General features: G+C 43.6%; 1 protein-coding gene across 1 annotated transcript in view; it reads right to left on the reverse strand.

Annotated features, from left to right (window-relative positions):
* The window catches only part of LOC140493855 (SH3 and multiple ankyrin repeat domains protein 2-like), a 1,358,365-nt gene that overhangs the window by 1,003,496 nt on the left and 335,334 nt on the right, over positions 1 to 19,535 (reverse strand). Inside the window, exon 8 of the mRNA XM_072592836.1 lies at positions 14,205 to 14,372. Within this exon, the coding sequence (XP_072448937.1) occupies positions 14,205 to 14,372 (168 nt within the window). The remainder of the gene's footprint in view (positions 1 to 14,204; positions 14,373 to 19,535) is intronic.

Genomic DNA, 19,535 nt, shown 5'->3' on the forward strand with positions numbered 1-19,535 from the left:
ATGAAAACACCAAGGTCTTTTATGGGTATGTTTTGAGTAAGAGGATTAGGGAGACTGTATGGTCTATTAGATAAAGGGAATAGTCAGTGTGTGGAGCCTGAGGACATGGGTGAGATCTTACATTAATGTTTCTTATCTGTATTCAGAGGAGAAACACATTGAAGCTGGGGATTTCAGTTGGGATGGCGAGGTTCTCGAACACTTTAAGATTAATAAGGAGGAGGTAACAGACTCAGTAACAGGCATAAAGTGCATAAATCTTCAGGGCATGACGAGAGTTCTCCCAGGTGGCTTTGGGATGTTCAAGGAGAAGATTACTGAGGCCCTGGCAGAGATTATATAATACTTTGTTGGCCACAGGTGAAGTGCCAGATGACTGGAGGATAGCTAATGTGGTTCCTTAGTTCAAGATGAGCAGCAGGGATTGGCCAGCTAATTATAAACCAGTTAGTCTGACATCAGCAGTAGGGAAATTACTGTGAGTGGCACAGTGGCTCATTAGCTAGCATTGCTGCCCCACAATACCCAAGGACCTGGATTCGATTTCACCCTTGGGCAACTATCTGTGTGGAGTTTGCGCATTCTCACTGTGTCCGCATTGGTTTCCTCTGGATGCTCTGGTTTCCTCCTGCAGTCCAAAGATGAGAGTATGGTGCTGCAAAAGCACAGCGGGTCAGGCAGCATCCAAGGAGCAGGAAAATCAATGTTTTGGACATAAGCCCCTTCATCAGGAGTGCCCAAAACATCCTGCTCCTCGGATGCTGCCTGACCTGCTGTGCTTTTCCAGCACCATGCTCTCAACTCTGATCTCCAGCAACCGCAGTCCGCACTTTCTCCATAGTCCAACGATGTGCAGGTTAGGTGGATAGGCCATGCTAAATTGTCCACAGTATTCACTGAGTTAGCCATGGGAAATGTTGGGTTACAGGGATAGGGTAGGATGCTGCTAGGAGGGGCAGTGTGGACTCAATGGACTAAATGACCTGCTTCCACTCGGTTGAGAATTCTATGATTCTATGAAAAGATTCTGAGGGATAGAATTAATCAACACTTGGAAAGACAGGAAATAATTAGGGGGAGTCAGCATGGATTTGTTAAAGGGGGATCCTGTCTGACTAATTGAAATGAGTTTTTTTGAAAAGGTGACTAAATATATTGATGAGAGTATGCAGTTGATGTTTCAGTAAGGCTTTTGACAAGGTACAGAGCTGAAAATGTGTCGCTGGAAAAGCGCAGCAGGTCAGGCAGCATCCAAGGAACAGGAGAATCGACGTTTCGGGCATCAGCCCTTGACAAGGTACAACCTGGAAGGCTGTTCCGAAAGGTAAAAGGCCATGAGATTCGAGGCAAATTGACAAACTGGATACAAAATTGCTTAACAAACAGAAAGCAAAGGATGATGGTGAAAGGATGTTTTTGTAATTGGAAGCCAGTGACCAGCACTACAGCATGAGGATTGGTGCAGGGATCCTTGCTGTTTGTTATGTACATTAATGACCTGGGTATGAACATAGACAGTATAATTAGTAAGTTTGCAGATGACATAAAAATTGGTGGCTGTTGTTGACAGTGAGGAGGATGGCCTCAGGGTACAGTCTGATATTGATCAGCTGGTAAATTGGGCAGAGCAATGGCAGATGGAATTTAATCCTGATAAATGTGAGGTGAGGTATTGTGGGGGTCTAATGAGAGAAGGGTATACACAATGAATGGTGGGTTCCCAGGGAGTACTGAGGAACAAAGGGACCATGGTGTACAAGTTGATGGATCCCTGAAGGTGTCAGCACAGGGAGGCAGGGTGAGAATGAAGGCATTTAGCACACTTGCCTTTATTAGCTGGACATAGAATATAGGAGCAGGGGAGGTCTTGTTACAACTTTATAAAATATTAGTTAGGGCACATTGTTATGCAGTTCTAGATGCCACACAATTGGAAGGATGTGATTTCATGGGTATAGGAACAGAGAAGATTCACCTGATGTTACCTGGATCGAAAGTTTCAGTTATGAAGAGGGACTGGATAAACTGGGTTTGTTTTCCCTGGAGTAGAGGAAGCTGAGGGGGGAATGTGATTAAGACAAAATGTTTAAGGAGAGGAGCAAGTGATTTCAAGGAGATCCAAAAAAGAATGTTTTCACCCAGAAGGTGGTGGAATATGGAGGGTGCTGCCTGAGAGGGTGTTCAAGGGAGATACTCTTGAAACATTTAAGAAGCATCTGGATGAGCATTTGAAATGCCTGTATATCGTAAGCTATGGACCAAGTGCAAGCAAATGGTTTAAATGCAGTCTGTTCGGTATAGAAATCGTGGGCCAAAGGGCCTGTTTCTATGCTTTATGACTTTATGACTCTTTTTGATGTGGATGTGGCTATCACACCCTTTATTGTTCTTGAACTGAATGGTTTTCTGCATCACTTTAGAGGGTGGGGTTAGGAGTTAGTCACATTGCTGTGGGTCACAAGTCATGTATAGGCCAGACCAGGTAAGAATGGCAGATCTCCTTCCCTAAAGGACATTAATAAATGAGTTTTTTAAACAACTGATGGCCACTTCATCATCACCAATACTGAGATTAGATTTCTATTCCATATTATGAAGTAAATTTAAATATCCCCATCTCCTGTGGTGAAATTTGAACTCCTGTCCTAAGAGAATCAGCCTGGATTCCTGGAGAAACAGACAATGCCACTGCGGCCCTTAAAGCCTCAAGTTCATGAATGATAGAAAACAATGTTATGATGCTTGTCCGACAGGTTCCAGGAGCTGGGTAGATGGGTAGTTTACCCCAACCTGCCAGGCTTTATGCATTGCTTCAGACATCCCTAGGTGTATTTGAGATGCCAGGCCTCTGAATCACTGTCTTGGCTGTCAAGCAACTACTCTGACAATTTTTGCAGAAAAGAACGGAGTGATTGAGCCCAGGAATCTGGGAGAGCTCCCATGTTGCAAAGAGAGCAAATCTGTTGTGCTTGAAGTTGACAGCAGCTGGGGCGAGGGTGTAAGTGTGAAGCCAGGCCGACAGGCTTGATTCCTTAACTTCAGGTATTTTGTTTCAGCAAGTTACTGACTTATCATCTCTTCCCCAACTGAAGGTGATAAAAAGATTAGTTGATTGAAATGCAGGTTTGAAAGTTTGGGATCTCTGTAGTGATTGCTGTCTTCCTGGTCCACTTTAGCTCAATATGTAGCCACCTTGACTTTGAGTTAAAAGGTGCAATCACAGAGAGACAGCACAGTGTCTAGTCTGGCCATCTGGATGTATGCCTGAGGATAAGCTGACAATCTGTCTGTTTGCCATCAAAGATGCAGTCGTTCTCCGAAGAGCAACTGGATTCTCCCTCATGTCCTGTTCAAAATGGACCCCTCTCTCAGCCTCACTTTAAATTTCTTGGGAAAACTAGAATACGTTTAAGGATCAGGATGTACAATGAATGCATGCCAATTTATTGCAATGCACCTGCCCCTTTACCTCTTCCATGCTCACCATCCAAGGCCCCCAAACACTCATTTAAAAAAAAGCTTTGACAAAGGGTCAGTTAGATTGGATATGTCAGCTCTTTTCTCTCCTTACAGATGCTGTCAGACCTCCTGAGATTTTCCAGCATTTTCTCTTTTGGTTTCAGATTCCAGCATCTGCAGTAATTTGCTTTTATTGCAATGCATGTTTGCTAATTATAATGAAATGCTGCCTTCTGTTGAGCACATTGAGTGAATACATACCTCAGCAGGGCGACCAGGTTTGTCTGGGGTTAGCACTATGTTGAGGCAGTCCGGGTTAATTAGAGCCAACGTGGACCTCGCCACACTGACCAGGTCAGGGCAGGTTGACCTGATTCAGGGGCTGGTATGGAGGAATGATATCCCTTTCCACCAGGAAGCTGTCAAGGCTAGAAGCACTGGGAAGGCACCAGATGGCAATAACCTCTTAAACAGTAATGGATTGCCAGGTGGAAGAGTTAGAGATGTTCACCACACTACCACTGCACTACGAGAGCCCGATTCCTGACTGCAATATTGTAATAGCTGTCACTCTTTCCAAAACTTTGTTATTTCCTTTCTTTCGCCTTCATGACCAAGAGGGTGCTTTGTCCATGAGCAGATGTTTCTCCAACATATTATCCGAGGAAAAAATGTTATGGACAGTGACAACACAGACAACGGAAGTTAGTTAATGGAAGTTGGTTAATGAAGTTAGTTAAGGGAGTTAGTAAATGAGTTAGTTCTGAAAAGCCTGTCCATTGTCAATGTCCATAGCTGCTAGCATGACCTGGCAACATTCATGAGTTGGATTATTTAGAAGTTGCAGAAATAAATTGGAGATTCAATCTCGGAGTGCTGTGCTATGTATCCAAACCTTTATCTGTTCCATTCTATTGACCGTTGTTCATGAACAAAGGCATCCCCTATCTTTCTCTTGGCCCAGGTTTGATGAAAAATGGCAGCACCATGATGCCATTCTTCTGGTTGTGTCAATGCAAGTTTTAACATTAATATATATGGAGTTTATCGAAGGAAGCTACAGCGCCTTCAAAAAAATAAAACTTCTTCTCCCAGTATTTCACTCAGCCATAACAAAATGAACCAATCTTTCTTTGAGACATGCTGGTATCCATCTGTTCTCTCTGAGGATTGGGGAAAGAAATGAAATGAATTACATTCGAGTAGTTGTAATAACTAATCCAGAAGAATGGAAGGGAAACACAGCAACAGGCCAGTTAATTTGCCCCTCACGGATACAGGTCCAGTGCTGGTAGGAGGAGGTAGAGGATCAACTCCGGGGCTGTCTGGCATTGGCTGATTGGGCAACGTTCAAACAGGCTACAGGAACTTCGACAATTACGCCACCAACGGTACAGACTCTATCAGCAAATGTGGGGAGGACTACATACCGAGGAAGTCAATCTGGGTGTTCCCCAACAGGAAACCCTGGATGAATCAGGACATACAGAACCTACTAAAGACCAGGTGTAAGGCCTTCACATCAGGAGACCCACTCAAATATAAGGAATCCAAGTATGACCTTCGCAGAGCCATTAAGACAGCCAAGGACCAATACCGATCCAAACTAGAGACCCAGACACTCAGCGACTATGGCAAGGACTGAATGACATCACAGGTTCAAAAAAGAGACAGTGCAAGATAGCAGATGATGACACATCCCTCCCAGATCATCTCAACCCCTTCAATGCTCACTTTGAGCAGAATTTCGGTGGAGAGGTAACACCAATTCCAACAAGTCCTGATGAACCTATCCAAACAGTCATTGCATTAGAGGTCAGATCAGTTTTCCTTGGTGTGAATCCAAGGAAAGCAATGGGACCAGACGGAGTACCAGGCCGTGCACTCAGAGCACGTGCAGATCAACTGGCAAAGGTCTTCTCGGACATCTTCAAACTCTCCCTGCAGCAGGCCATTGTCCCTGCCTGTTTCAAGAGGGCCAACATCATCCCTGTGTCTAAGAAGGCTCATGCAGCATGTCTCAATGACGACCGCCCAGTGGCCCTAACTTCGGTGGTCACGAAGTGCTTTGAAAGGCTGGTCATGGCATTAATCAACTCCAGCCTCCCCACTACTCTTGACCCACTCCAATTTGTGTATTGGACCAACAGATCCACGGCAGATGCCATATCACTTGCCCCTCACTCCTTCCTAGAACAGTTGATACCAAAAACAGCTACGTAAGGATTCTACTCATTGACTACAGTTCAACCTTCAACACTATTATCCCCTCGAAACTGATTACTAAACTTAGTGATATCGGACTAAGCCCCACTCTCTGCAACTGGATCTTCAGTTTCCTGACTCACAGGCCACAATCAGTGAAGATTAGGGACAATATTTCATCCTCACTAACACTCAACCCTGGAGCCCCCCGGGGTGTGTACTCAGCCCCTACTGTACTCACTGTATACCCATGAGTGCATCGCCAAATACCAGACTAATGTCATTTACAAGTTCGCTGATGACACCACCATAGTCGGTTGAATCTCAGATGGTGATGGAACAGACTACAGACAGGAGGTGGAAAAATGGTGCACTGAGAACAACCTCGCTCTCAATGCCAGCAAAACCAAGGAACTCATTATTGACTTTTGGCGGGATATAACTCATGCCCCCCCTACACATTTAACAGCACAGAGGTGGAACGAGTGGAGTGTGTCAAGCTCCTGGGAGTAGTCGTCCACAACAAGCTTTCTTGGACTCTTCATGTGGATGCACTAGTTACAAAGGCCCAACAATGTCTCTTCTTCATCAGGCAGCTGAGGAAATTTGGCATGACTATTTGGCGAATACCCTTGTCAACTTTTAAAGGTGCACCATTGAAAGCATTCTGCCTGGATGCATCTGATAAATGACTGGCTAAATGATGATTTCTATTTTTAAACATAACATATTAAATGTTTAATAAATATATGTGTGTGTATATATTATATATGTATGTATATATGCATAAAATCTTTTTAAAAATAATAAATGTATATAATCCAAGATGGAGGATGGGAAAAATTTCTGACTGTAACAGGCTACTCCTTATTTTGAGGTATTTTAGGTGCTGGAGGTGATTTCCTCGAATTCCAGGAGCAGCAATTACTGTTTTATATGCTGTTACATTGTTTTGGAACTTTGGACAAAAAACGTCTGAACAACAGCAGTTTAATAGGAAGATGAAGGCAGCACATGGTGAGGTCAGTGCAGGAGAGAGATAGACAGAGAGAGAAAGAAACCCACACTACTAACTGATAGTGAACCTGCACAGTTACTGTCTTTGCTGTTTGAATTCGTGTATCGCTGGACATCGGAGTGCATCTGGGAAAATTATCAAACAGTGAAATTCACAACTGATCTTGGAGGAACCTGTTTGGGAGAGGCCACAGCACAGAGACAGATAACTGGTGAATTGTTGTCTGAGAGTGGCTGTTGGTTTGTGTGATGTTATGAGTCCTAGTGGTCCGCAGTAGTCTGGCTGTCAGTTTGGAAATGCTCTTGTTGTATGGTAGTGTGGCTAGTCCTTTGGGTTGTGGCATGTTCTCATTCCGTTGTCTTTCCCTTAGGCATCTGTTGATGAAATTGCGAGGGTATCCGTTTTTGGCGAATACTTTGTATAGGTGTTCCTCTTCCTCTTTTTGCAGTTCTGGTGTGCTGCAGTGTGTTGTGGCCCTTTTGAATAGTGTCCTGATGCAACTTCATTTGTGTGTGTTGTGGTGGTTGCTTTCATAGTTCAGGACTTGGTCTGTGTGTGTGGCTTTCCTGTAAACCTTTGTGGTGAATTCTCCGTTCGGTGTTCTCTGTACCATCACGTCTAGGAATGGGAGTTGGTTGTCCTTTTCTTCCTCTCCAGTGAATCGGATTCCTGTGAGTGTGGTGTTGATGATCCGGTGGGTGTTCTCTATTTCTGTGGTTTTAATGATTACAAAGGTGTCATCCACATATCTGACCCAGAGTTTGGGTTGAATTACAGTTGTGCTGAGGGATGATATTCCTGGAAATACATCCAGGGAAGTTATTTGGGTGGAACTGAGAAATAAGAAAGGGATGATCACCTTATTGGGATTATATTATAGATCCCCTAATAGTCAGAGGGAAATTGAGAAACAAATTTGTAAGGAGATCTCAGTTATCTGTAAGAATATTAGGGTAGTTATGGTAGGGGATTTCAACTTTCCAAACATTGACTGGAACTGCCATAGTGTTAAGGGTTTAGATGGAGAGGAATTTCTTAAGTGTGTACAAGACAATTTTCTGATTCAGTATGTGGATGTACCTACTAGAGAAGGTGCAAAACTTGACCTCCCCTTGGGAAATAAGGTAGAGCAGGTGACTGAGGTGTCAGTGGGGGAGCACTTTGGGGCCAGCGACCATAATTCTAAAATAGTGATGAAAAAACATAGACCAGATCTAAAAGTTGAAGTTCTAAATTTGAGGAAGGCCAATTTTGATGGTATTAGGCAAGAACTTGCAAAAGCTGATTGGGGACAGATGTTCGCAGGTAAAGAGATGGCTGGGAAAATGGGAAGCCTTCAGAAATGAGATAACAAGAGTCCAAAGAAAGTATATTCCTGTCAGGGTGAAAGGGAAGGCTGGTAGGTATAGGGAATGTAGGATGACTAAAGAAATTGAGGGTTTGGTTAAGAAAAAGAAGGAAGCAAGGCAGCCTTTGTGTGGAGCCGCAGGAGATGGGGGAGATACAAAATGAGTGTTTTGCATCAGTGTTTAGTGTGGAGAGGGACATGGAAGATATAGAATGTGGGGAAATAGATGGTGACATCTTGAAAAATGTCCGTATTACAGAGGAGGAAGTTAAATCCCTAGGACCTGATCAGGTGTACCCCAGAAGTTTCTGGGAAGCTTGGGAAGTGATTGCTGGGCCTCTTGCTGAGATATTTGTATCATTAATAGTCACGGGTCAGGTGCCAGAAGACTGGAGGTTGGCTAACGTGGTGCCACTGTTTAAGAAGGGCAGTAAGGACAAGCCAGGGATCTATAGACCGGTGAGCCTGACCTCGGTGGTGGGCAAGTTGTTGGAGGGAATCCTGAGGGTCAGGATGTACATGTATTTGGAAAGGCAAGGACTGATTTGGGATAGTCAACATGGCTTTGTGCGTGGAAAATCAAGTCCCACAAACTTGATTGAGTTTTTTTTTGAAGAAGCAACAAAGAGGATTGATGAGGGCAGAGTGGTAGATGTGATCTATATGGACTTCACTAAGGCGTTTGATAACATTTCTCATGGGAGACTGATTAGCAAGGTTAGATCTCATGGAATACAGGGAGAACTAGCCATTTGGATACAGAACTGGCGCAAAGGTAGAAGACAGAGGGTGGTGGTGGAGGGTTGTTTTTCAGACTGGAGGCTTGTGGCCAGTGGAGTGTCACAAGGATCGGTGCTGGGCCCTCTACTTTTTGACGGTTATGTAAATGATTTGGATGTGAGCACAAGAGGTATAGCTAGTAGGTTAGCAGATGACACCAAAATTGGAGGTGTTGTGGACAATGAGGAGGGTTATCTCAGATTACAACAGGATCTTGATCAGATAGGCCAATGGGCTGAAAAGTGGCAGATGGAGTTTAATTTAGATAAATGCGAGGTGCTGCATTTTGGGAAAGCAAATCTCAGTTAGACTTCTACATTTTATGGTAAGGTCCTAGGGAGTGTTGCTGAAAAAAGAGACCTTGGAGTGCAGGTTCATAGTTCCTTGAAAGTAGAGTTGCAGGTAGATAGGATAGTGAAGACGACGTTTGGTATAGAACATAGAACAATACAGTGCAAAACAGGCCCTTCAGCCCTCAATGTTGTGCCAACCTGTGAACTATTCTCAGCTTGTCCCCCTACACTATCTCATCATCATCCATGTGCTTATCCAAGGATTGTTTAAATCTCCCTAATGTGGCTGAGTTAACTAAATTGGAAGGCAGGGCATTCCATAACCTTACGACTCTGTCCTTTATTGGTCAGAGCATTGAGTACCAGAGTTGGGAGGTCATGTTGCAGCTGTACAGGATGTTGGTTTGGCCACTTTTGGAATATTGTGTGCAATTCTGGTCTCCTTCCTATTGGAAGGATGTTGTGAAACTTGAAAGGGTTCAGAAAAGATTTACAAGAATGTTGCCAGGACTGAGGATTTGAGCTACAGGGAGAGGCTGTACAGGCTGGAGTTGTTTTCCCTGGAGCGTCGGAGGCTGAGGGGTGACCTTATAAAGGTTTATAGAATCATGAGGGGCATGGATAGAATAAATAGACAAAGTCTTTTCCCTGGGGTGGGGCAGTCCAGAACTAGAGGGCATAGTTTTAGGGTGAGAGGGGAAAGGTATAAAAGAGACCTCAGTAGCGACTTCTTCACGCAGAGGGTGGTATGGGTCTGGAATGAGCTGCCAGAGGACGTGGTGGAGGCTGGTACAATTGCAACATTCAAAAGGCATTTGGATGGGTATATGAATAGGATATGGGTTGGGTGCTGGCAGGTGGGACTAGATTGGGTTGGGATATCTGGCCAGCATGTACGAGTTGGACCGAAGAGTCTGCTTCTGTGCTGTACATCTCTATGACTCTAATTAAGTGGCTCCCTAGAACACATTAAAAATGGTAGGATAGGTGATGCATCAAGTCTGCCGGGTATGGGAACTCCTGGATATTATTGTGATCCAAGGCAAACAGGTCTGTAGAAATGTTTATGAAGTGCCAGCTGAACTGAGGACACTGAAACACACCAGTGAGCAGGATAATAGCCTGGTTCTTTATACTCGGAGTACCCTTTGGAATGGATCATCTAAATCGCTAAGCGAGAGGGACAGGAGAGTGTGACTGTGAGTAAGGCAGATGAGGGAAATGAGACATAACAGTTTAGGGGTCTCAGCCTTTACAAATGTCCAATGGGTCTGAGGATCTTTCAGTTTGTTTAGATGAGAGTTTGGGCTGAAGGGGGGGATGAGCAAACTCATCATAGCACCATGCTATCTGCTGCCATTCAAAAGGGTGGAGTAAGAGGGAAAGTAGTGGCAATAGGAAACTGTAGAGAGCAAGTATTGACACTTCTGTGCAGTGAACAGCATGTGTGCAGGCAGCTGTGTTGTTCGTCCATTGTCCCTGGGTTCAGTATCTGTTCTGGGCTGGAGGAGAACTTGCAGTGAAAGGGGGAGATGTCTCATTATGATGGAACAAATGAGTACCAACAACATTGGCCAGACAAAGGAGAAGTGTCTGTATGGTCAGTATGAGGAGCTGCGCACCAAATCAGCTGGTATTTCAAGGTCATAATCGATGGAATATTGTATGAGCCAAGTACAAATTGCAAAAAGACAAATAAGGTTTGAGAAATGAGTGTGTGGTTCAAAAACTGTTGTGGGAGAAAGGAGGTGGAGTTAGGGGGGCACTGACACCAGTCCTGGGCAAAGTGGGGTCTGTGCTTGGGCCAGGGTCTGTGCTTGGGCCAGGGTTCTTGAAAACAGCGTAATTAGAAAAGGGGGAGGATTTTAAACTAAATAATGGCCGCACAGGATCAAATTGTAGCAAATCAAAAAGGAGAGTTGAAGACAAATAGAAAGGTATTAACGCAAGGAATTAATACAAGAACTTACTGAGAGTAAAATGATTAAAACTAAACACTCTGTACCTGAATCTACACAGCATTCAAAGCAAAACAGATGAACTGAAATTAAAAATAGAAATGAATGAGAATGATCTAGAAGCCATTACAAAGACATATCTATAAGATGATAAAGACTGGGGTCTGAAACTTGAAAGTTATAGTATAAGATATAGGAATTAGGCCATTCAATCATGCACTTGTTCCAGCAATTGATCCACCCTGATATTAAATAGAACATAGAACATAGAACAATACAGCGCAGAACAGGCCCTTCACCCTTCGATGTTGCACCGATCTGTGAACTAATCTAAGCCCGTCCCCTACACTATCCCATCATCATCCATGTGCTTATCCAAGGATTGTTTAAATCTCCCTAATGTGGCTGAGATGACTACATTGGCAGGTAGGGCATTCCATGCCCTTACTGCTCTCTGAGTAAAGAACCTGCCTCTGACATCTGTCTTAAATCTATCACCCCTCAATTTGTAGTTATGCACCTTCGTACACGCTGACGCCATCATCCCAGGAAAAAGACTTTCACTGTCTACCCTAACTAATCCTCTGATCATCTTGTATGTCTCTATCAAATCCCCCCTTAGCCTTCTTCTTTCCAATAAGAACAGACCCAAGTCTCTCAGCCTTTTCTCATAAGACCTTCTCTCCAGACCAGGCAACATCCTGGTAAATCTCCTCTGAACCTTTTCCAACGCTTCCATATCCTTCCCGAAATATGACGACCAGAACTGTACACAATATTCCAAATGTGGCCGCACCAGCATTTTGTATAGTTGCAGCATGATATTGCGGTTCCGGAACTCAATCCCTCCTCCAATGAAACCTAACACACCGTATGCCTTCTTAACAGCACTATCCACCTGGGTGGCAACTTTCAGGGATCTATGTACGTGGACTCCAAGATCCCTCTGCACATCCACACTACCAAGAATCTTTCCATTGACCCAGTACTCTGCCTTCCTGTTATTCTTCCCAAAGGAATCACCTCACATTTAGCAGCATTGAGCTCCATTTGCCACCTCTCAGCCCAACTCTGCAGTTTATTCAAGTCCCTCTGCAACCCGCAACATTCTTCCAAACTGTCCACTACTCCACCGACTTTAGTGTCATCTATAAACTTACTCATCCATCCACCTATGCTAGTGTCCAGGCCATTTGCAAAAATGACAAACAGCAATGGTCCCAAAACAGATCCTTGTGGCTCACCACTAGTAACCAGACTCCAGCCTGAACATTTACCATCAACCACCACTCGCTGCCTCCTTACAGAAAGCCAATTTCTAATCCAAACTGCTAAATCACCCTCAATCCCATGCCTCTGTGTTTTCCCCAACAGCCTACCATTTGGAACCTTATCAAAGGCTTTACTGAAGTCCATGTATACTGCATCAACTGCCCTACCCTCATCCACATGCTTGGTCACCTTCTCAAAAAATTCAATGAGGTTTCTGAGACATGACCTGCCCTTGACGAAACCATGTTGACTACCTGCAATCAAATTGTTGCTTGCTAGATAATTATAAATCTTATCTCTCATAATCCTTTCCAAACCCTTTCCTATAACAGACGTAAGGCTCACTGGTCTATAATTACCTGGGTCAACTCTACTGCCCTTCTTGAACAACGGCACAACATTTGGAACCCTCCAGTCCTCTGGTACTAAACCTGTAGAAAATGACAACTCAAATATCAAAGCCAAAGGTTCTGCTATCTCCTCCCTACCTTCCCAAAGAGTCCTCAGATAAATTCCATCCAGCCCAAGGGTCTTTCCAGAATTGCTAACACCTTGTAAACCTCAAACCCATCTCGTCCAATAGCCTGTATCTCAATATTCTCCTCAATAGCATCATCTTTTTCTAGTGTGAATACTGATGAAAAATATTCATTTGGTGCTTCCCCCATCTCCTCTGATTCCACTAGTATCCTTGATTGGCCCTAACCTTGCTCAAGTCATACTCTTATTTCTAATACACCTATTGAAAGCCTTAGGGCTTTCCTTGATCCTATCCACCAACAAATTCTCACATCTCCTTGCTCTTTTTAGCTCTCTCTTCAGGTCTTTCCTGGCTAACTTGTAACTCTCAAGTGCCCTAACTGAGCCTTCACGTCTCATCCTAACATAAACTTTCTTCTTCCTCTTGACAAGAGATTCAACTTCTTTAGTAAACCATAGCTCCCGTGCTCCGCAATGTCTTCCCTGCCTGATGGGTACATACTTACGAAGGACATGCAGTAGCTGTTCCTTGAATAAGCTCCATATTTCAATTGTGCCCATCCCCTGCAGTTTCCTTCCCTTTCCTATGCATCCTAACTCTTGCCTAATAATTTCATAATTGCCTTTCCCCCAGCTATAACTCCTGCCCTGTGGCATATACCTATCCCTTTCCATTACTAAAGTAAACATAACCAAATTGTGGTCACTATCACCAAAGTGTTCACCTACCTGCAAATCTAACACCTAGCCAGGTTCATTACCAAGTACCAAATCCAATGTGGCCTCGCCCCTTGTTGGCCTGTCTACATACTGTATCAGGAAACCCTCCTGTACACACTGGACAAAAACTGATTCATCTAAACTGCTTGAACTATGGTATTCCCAGTCAATATTTGGAAAGTTAAAGGCCCCCCTAACAACTACCCTATTACTCTCCCTCCTAAGGAGGACTATCTTTGCTATCCTTTCCTCGACATCTCTGGAACTATTCAGAGGCCTATAGTAAACTCCCAACAGGGTGACCTCTCCTTTCCTGTTTCTAACCCCAGCCCATACTACATCAGTAGCCGAGTCCTCAAACATCCTTTCTGATACCGTAATACTGTCCTTGATTAACAATGCCACACCATCCCCTCTTTTACCATTTTCTGTGTTCTTACTGAAACCCATGTACCATCTACATTAACGGAGCTGAGGTTGACAGGGTGGAGAGCATTTCCTCTTGTGGGAGAATCTAGAACTAAATGCAGATTTGAGATTACAATCAGATCGGCCATGATCAGGCTCGAGGGGCTGAATGGTCTACTCCTATTCCTGATCCTCTTGTTTGTTGGCCAGGCTGTAACTTGCTGGAACTGGTGTATGAAAGAAGAACATGAACTTATCTGTACCTGATGGATTTCTTGCCACCCATTTTCATCTTTACAACCAATGGAAGCATGTTCATAAAGCAGCAGTTCACAGCAGTAGGGGTCTCCTCCAACCAGCACCGTGTGATATAGAGCCGTCAGGCCACGACTGTCCTTGTAATCAGTCGAAGCTCCAAGTTCCAGCAGAGTCTGGGAAATACATGAAAGGAAGATATAAAGCAACTGGATTGATAATCGAAACATCAGCCAGATATCCATTTCAGAACATTTGAGTTATTGTGGAAAATGGGATATTAGCAATGTGACACTGAATAACAGAGAAGATCGATTACATTATAACCTGGAACTGTTGGGTTATCTTCTGAGAAAAGGTTGGATAGACTATTTTAGTATCTGATGGACAGCAAATGGTGACAATTAAAACATGTAAGATCACAAGGACCTTAAAACTGACGATGATGATTATTTAAACACAAAGGGATGAGAGTCTTTGGAACTCTACTATTTAAACTCTGGTGGAGGCAGAGTTAGACCATAAGATCAGAGGAAATAGGAACAGGAAGATACCATTCAGCTCCTTGAGCCTTTCCATCAATCGGTAGGATCATGGTGGATCCAACATTCCTCACATCCACTTTCTCCATATTCTTTGATTCCGACTGATCAGCAATCTCTTTGTCTCAGCCATAAATATACACGAGGACTCTGCTCTCACAGCTCTGTCTGTGGCTATAAGTTCCGAAGACTCACAACCCTCTGAGAGAAGAAATTCCTCCTCATCTGGGTCTTAAATTAGCACTCCTTTATTCTGAGACTGTGCCCTCTGGTCCTAGACTCTCCCATGAAAACAAACATATTGTCAGCATTGACCCTGTCAATTCCTTTAAAAATCCAATTGGATCACTTCGAACTCTTCTACACTCCTGGAGTAGAGTCCTGACCTGTTTAGCCTTTGCTTATAAGACAGTCCCTTTGTGCCAAAGATTGCCCCAGTGAACCTTCTCTGGCCTGCCTCCAATGACATAACACCTAAACATGGAGGCCAAAACTGCTCACAGTCCTTCAGATGTGGTCTCCCCAGCATCTTATATAGTTACAGTAAGACTTCCTTACTCTTATAACCCATACCCCCTTGAAATAAGAGCCAGCATCCCATGAGCCCTTCCTAATTAGCTGCTGCCACATGTGTTGCTTTCTGTGCTCCCCCCGATCCCTTTGTGTTGCAGCTTTCTGCATTTCTTTATTCCATTTCATAATATTCTGTTCTTTTGTTCTCCTTTCCAAAATAAACAGCTTCACATTTTCCCACATTATACTGCTTTTGCCAACTTTTTGCCCGTTATTTAACCTATCGATATATATCTGTAAACTGTTTATATCCTTTTCACAACTTGCCTTTCCACTTATTTTTGTGTTGTCAGCAAATTTGACAGCAGTGCATTCATTTCCTTCTTTTCTCAAAGTCACTAATACACATTGTAATCAGTTGTGGTCCCAACACTGATCCCTTTGGAACCCGACTGGTCACAGGATGCCAACCCCACTTCCTGTTTCCTGCTCATGAGCTAATTCTCTATCCATGCCAATAGACTACCTCCAACTCTGCGCTCTAGGACTTAGCCTTTCGTGAACACCTTCTGCAAATCTGAATATAACAGATCTACTGGTTCCCCTCTCTCCACTCTGGTTGAGACTTCCTTGAAAAACTCCAATAAATGAGTCCGATATGATTTCCCTTTCATGATGCCATGCTGACTCTGCATGATTACCTTATGATTTTCCAAATATTCTATTTCTCCCTTAATGACTTATTCCATTACTTTTCCAACAATGGATGTTCAACTAATCAGTCTGTAGTTACCTGCTCATTGTGTCCCTTCCTTTTCGAATAGGGCTGTCACATTAGTCAATCTTCCAATGCTTGGGACTTCTCCAGGATCCAATAACTTTTAGAAAATTACAATCAATGCATGCAACTAAGTTCTTGATTATTTTTAAGGGAGAGGTGAATAAATTCTTTAAATAGGATGAAGTTGTCCAAGCATTTGGGGGAATCAGATCAGCTCGGACCATATTGAATGGTGGAATAGGGTCAAGGGCTGAGTGGCATACTCCTGGCCTTAATGTGTTTGATTGTATCCGCAGATCTTTGTTTCCCAACAAGAGATACAGAGAAAAGAGTGATATTTTCAGTTGAGGCACAGGTCAGACAGTATTTATTTGAATGGCCTCCATTTTCAACTACACTCCATTCCCTGTAGTTTTTATTAGTTACTAATTTATTCAATGTCGAAGAGTTTTCATTAGGTAGAAGAATGTTCCACTTCGATGACTTATTTCCCTGGGGAAGATGCCTCCTCAGTTTTATCAACCTTTTTAGAAGTCAACTTCTCAGGATGCTCATGGATGCTCACTTCTCCCGAATGTGAAGCGTAAAGTTGTAATGGGCATCTAGAGGACATTCTTCCATTATCCCTGTCTTCAATAAAATGGAACACTTGGCAAACATGATATTAATAACCACAGAAATGGATTTAAAATGGTCTGATGCTGTAAGGCTTAAAAACAGCTGTGCATGCTCCTGAAAATGCTTTAACATTGAACAACAGAGCACTGAGATCAAGTCATTCTTTCATGATACCCTCTCATAAAACTGTTCAGAATGATAGTGCTGCTGAAAGTGTTTCTGTTATTTCTACTAAAGACAGGTGGGAGGAAATCGAAGCAGATCACTGCTCACTGACACCTCAGAGTATCGTCAAATCTTCAAATCTCACAGGAGTAGGAACACTCTTTTCAATTTAATTCAACTTTCACAAACCGCATATTGGCAACTCCTTAGACAAGGTTGAAGCTGATGGACAGGAGGCTGCCCCAATCACAACCTAAAAGGGCACATGTTTGACTCAAAGATGGTATTCCTTGAGAAACTGGAGAATCTGAAATGGGCTTTCACATTCCAGGAGATTTAGGATAGATTAGATTAGATTAAATGCCTGACAATATGAAAACAGGCCCTTTGGAAACCCATGCAGACACAGGGAGAATGTGCAAACACCACACAGACAGTTGCCTGAGGCTGGAGTCGAACCCGGGTCCCTGGTGCTGTGAGGCAGCTGTGCTCACCACTGAGTCACCGTGCCACCCTGATGGTTCTGGTTCTTTGAAATTTTAAAAGGGACAGTTCAAGCTCTGTTCAATGAAATGTCATCATAAGATATTACTTTAATATACTATAACTTACAAACTAACATGGCCATTCACCAGTATAATTGAATAGAAAGGGAATCTAGAATGCTAATAATCTGAGAGGTCCAACTACAACCAAACATTGTGAGGTGCAACGTTTATAGCAATCAATCTGGAAGCAGGACTAAATTCAGAATCAATGCCATTGGGAGCTGTTGCTTATATTTGGTTTCATTCTTTTGTTGTTTGTGAGACTCATGACTGAGAACCAACATAAGTTATTAATTCTTTCATTCAATCATAAAACCTCAGCACCCACCAGGCACAGCAATCCTCGGACTCAACAATACAGGAGTCCAAAATTCGAGGCCAATGTATCAGCTTTTATCAATAAAACGACAACAGAAACCAAGAGTTTAGTTGAGTGATGGGGTAATGCAGGGATTAATACATAACTTGGGGCTCACTGTTCTACTGTACCCTTCCAAGTTCAGATGCAGTAATCTTTGTACAAGAACAAAGTAATAACACAGGCAGGCTGCATAGTGCTGACTTGAGGCTGCTTGATTTACTCCAACATTAAACACAGTGGAAATTCAGTTGTTGTGTAAGTAATTTTGATATTGATTTTAGCTTTAAGCTTCTCCATGCTTCCCCTGAGGTGTGCGCAGATTGGCTCTGCTCATTTATTGCAGGAAGATCAATGGAACATTTTGTTAAATTTTCAAATTAGGTTTGGGAAGGTACTAATGGAGTGGCTCCTGGGGACTGACCTTGTGTTGCTGCATTGCCCATGCAATACTGTTTCTCAATGTAATTAAAACCAACAACTGTGGATGCTGGAGATTTCAAGAAACAAGAACAGGAATTGCTGGGGAAACTCAGCAGCATCCGTGAAGAGAGAAACATGTTGACATTCTAAGCCCAGTAGGACACTTCTTCACAACAAAGAAGAGTAGAGTGAAGAAAAAGGTGGTTTTTATGGGAGGGTGGGATGCAACAGTGGCAGTGAGTGGATTGGTGGAGATGGAGAGAGAGCCCAGAGAGAGACAGGATAGAATCTAGGCAGGATCTTCCCTTTTTGACCTCAATAGCTGTTCACTAATTTGCATCAGACTGGATTCAGCAGTTTCAGCTTCAAAGATTACATTCTCCTCTCCCCCAGCCCTGGACTATTAGCAAGCCCCTTAAAAAATTTAATCGATAATTATTTGGTGGACAGAGGGTTTAGTATTTCCACTTCTTGTCCTCCCTGTAAAAATTCCCAAGGTGGTGGGATCTAAAGGGGTGGCACAGTGGCTCAGTGGTTAGCACTGCTGCCTCACAGCACCAGGGACTCAGGTTCAATTCCTGTTTCAGGCGACTGTCTGTGTGGAGTTTGTACATTCTCCCCGTGTCTGCGTGGGTTTCCTCCGGGTGCTCCAGTTTCCTCGTGCAGGTTAGGTGAATTGCCCATAGTATTAGGTGCATTAGTCAGAGGTAAATATAATGTAGGGGAATAGGACTGGGTGGATTACTCTTCGGAGGGTCAGTGTGTACTTGTTGGGCCAAATGGCCTGGTTCCATACCGTAGGGAATCTAAAAAAATTGGAGCCTGGATTTGACTGCTCTCGTATTGATGGCTGTGATTTATGGTCAGACACAGAACACCATCACCAGGGCACACAGTGGTAAACATTCCCTTGTTTCCCTTGTGAGGGAAAGTTCTCACCAGGGCAGGTCATGGGGTAAAGCTGTAGTAGGGCAGGAAACAGGGTGAACCCCTCATGAAAGCAGGTAAGAGGGTAAATCTGTTGGCTTTTTACAGGACAATCATAACTGTTGGTGCAATCCAAGGCAGTCTCCTACTTTATACATCTGCTGGCCCAATCAGAACATCAAGAGTTCTCAGAACTACAGCAGGTCAAATAAAAATTACACTGAAAAATGAAAGGTCAGAGTGTTGGAGGAGAATGAGAGGATGGAGTGTTGGAGGGGGAGTGAGAGGTGGTGTATTGGAGGGGAGTGAGGGTGAGGTGTTGATGGGGAGTGAAGGGATGGTATGTTGGAGGGGAGTGAGAGGGTGGAGTGTTGGAGGGGAGTGAGAGGGTGGAGTGTTGGAGGGGAGTGAGGCATTGGGTTTTAGGGGAGTGAGGGAGGGTGTTGGAGGGGAGTGAGGGAGGG

The sequence above is a fragment of the Chiloscyllium punctatum genome, chromosome 22 (genome assembly GCF_047496795.1).
Source record: "Chiloscyllium punctatum isolate Juve2018m chromosome 22, sChiPun1.3, whole genome shotgun sequence".
Taxonomy (NCBI): domain Eukaryota; kingdom Metazoa; phylum Chordata; class Chondrichthyes; order Orectolobiformes; family Hemiscylliidae; genus Chiloscyllium; species Chiloscyllium punctatum.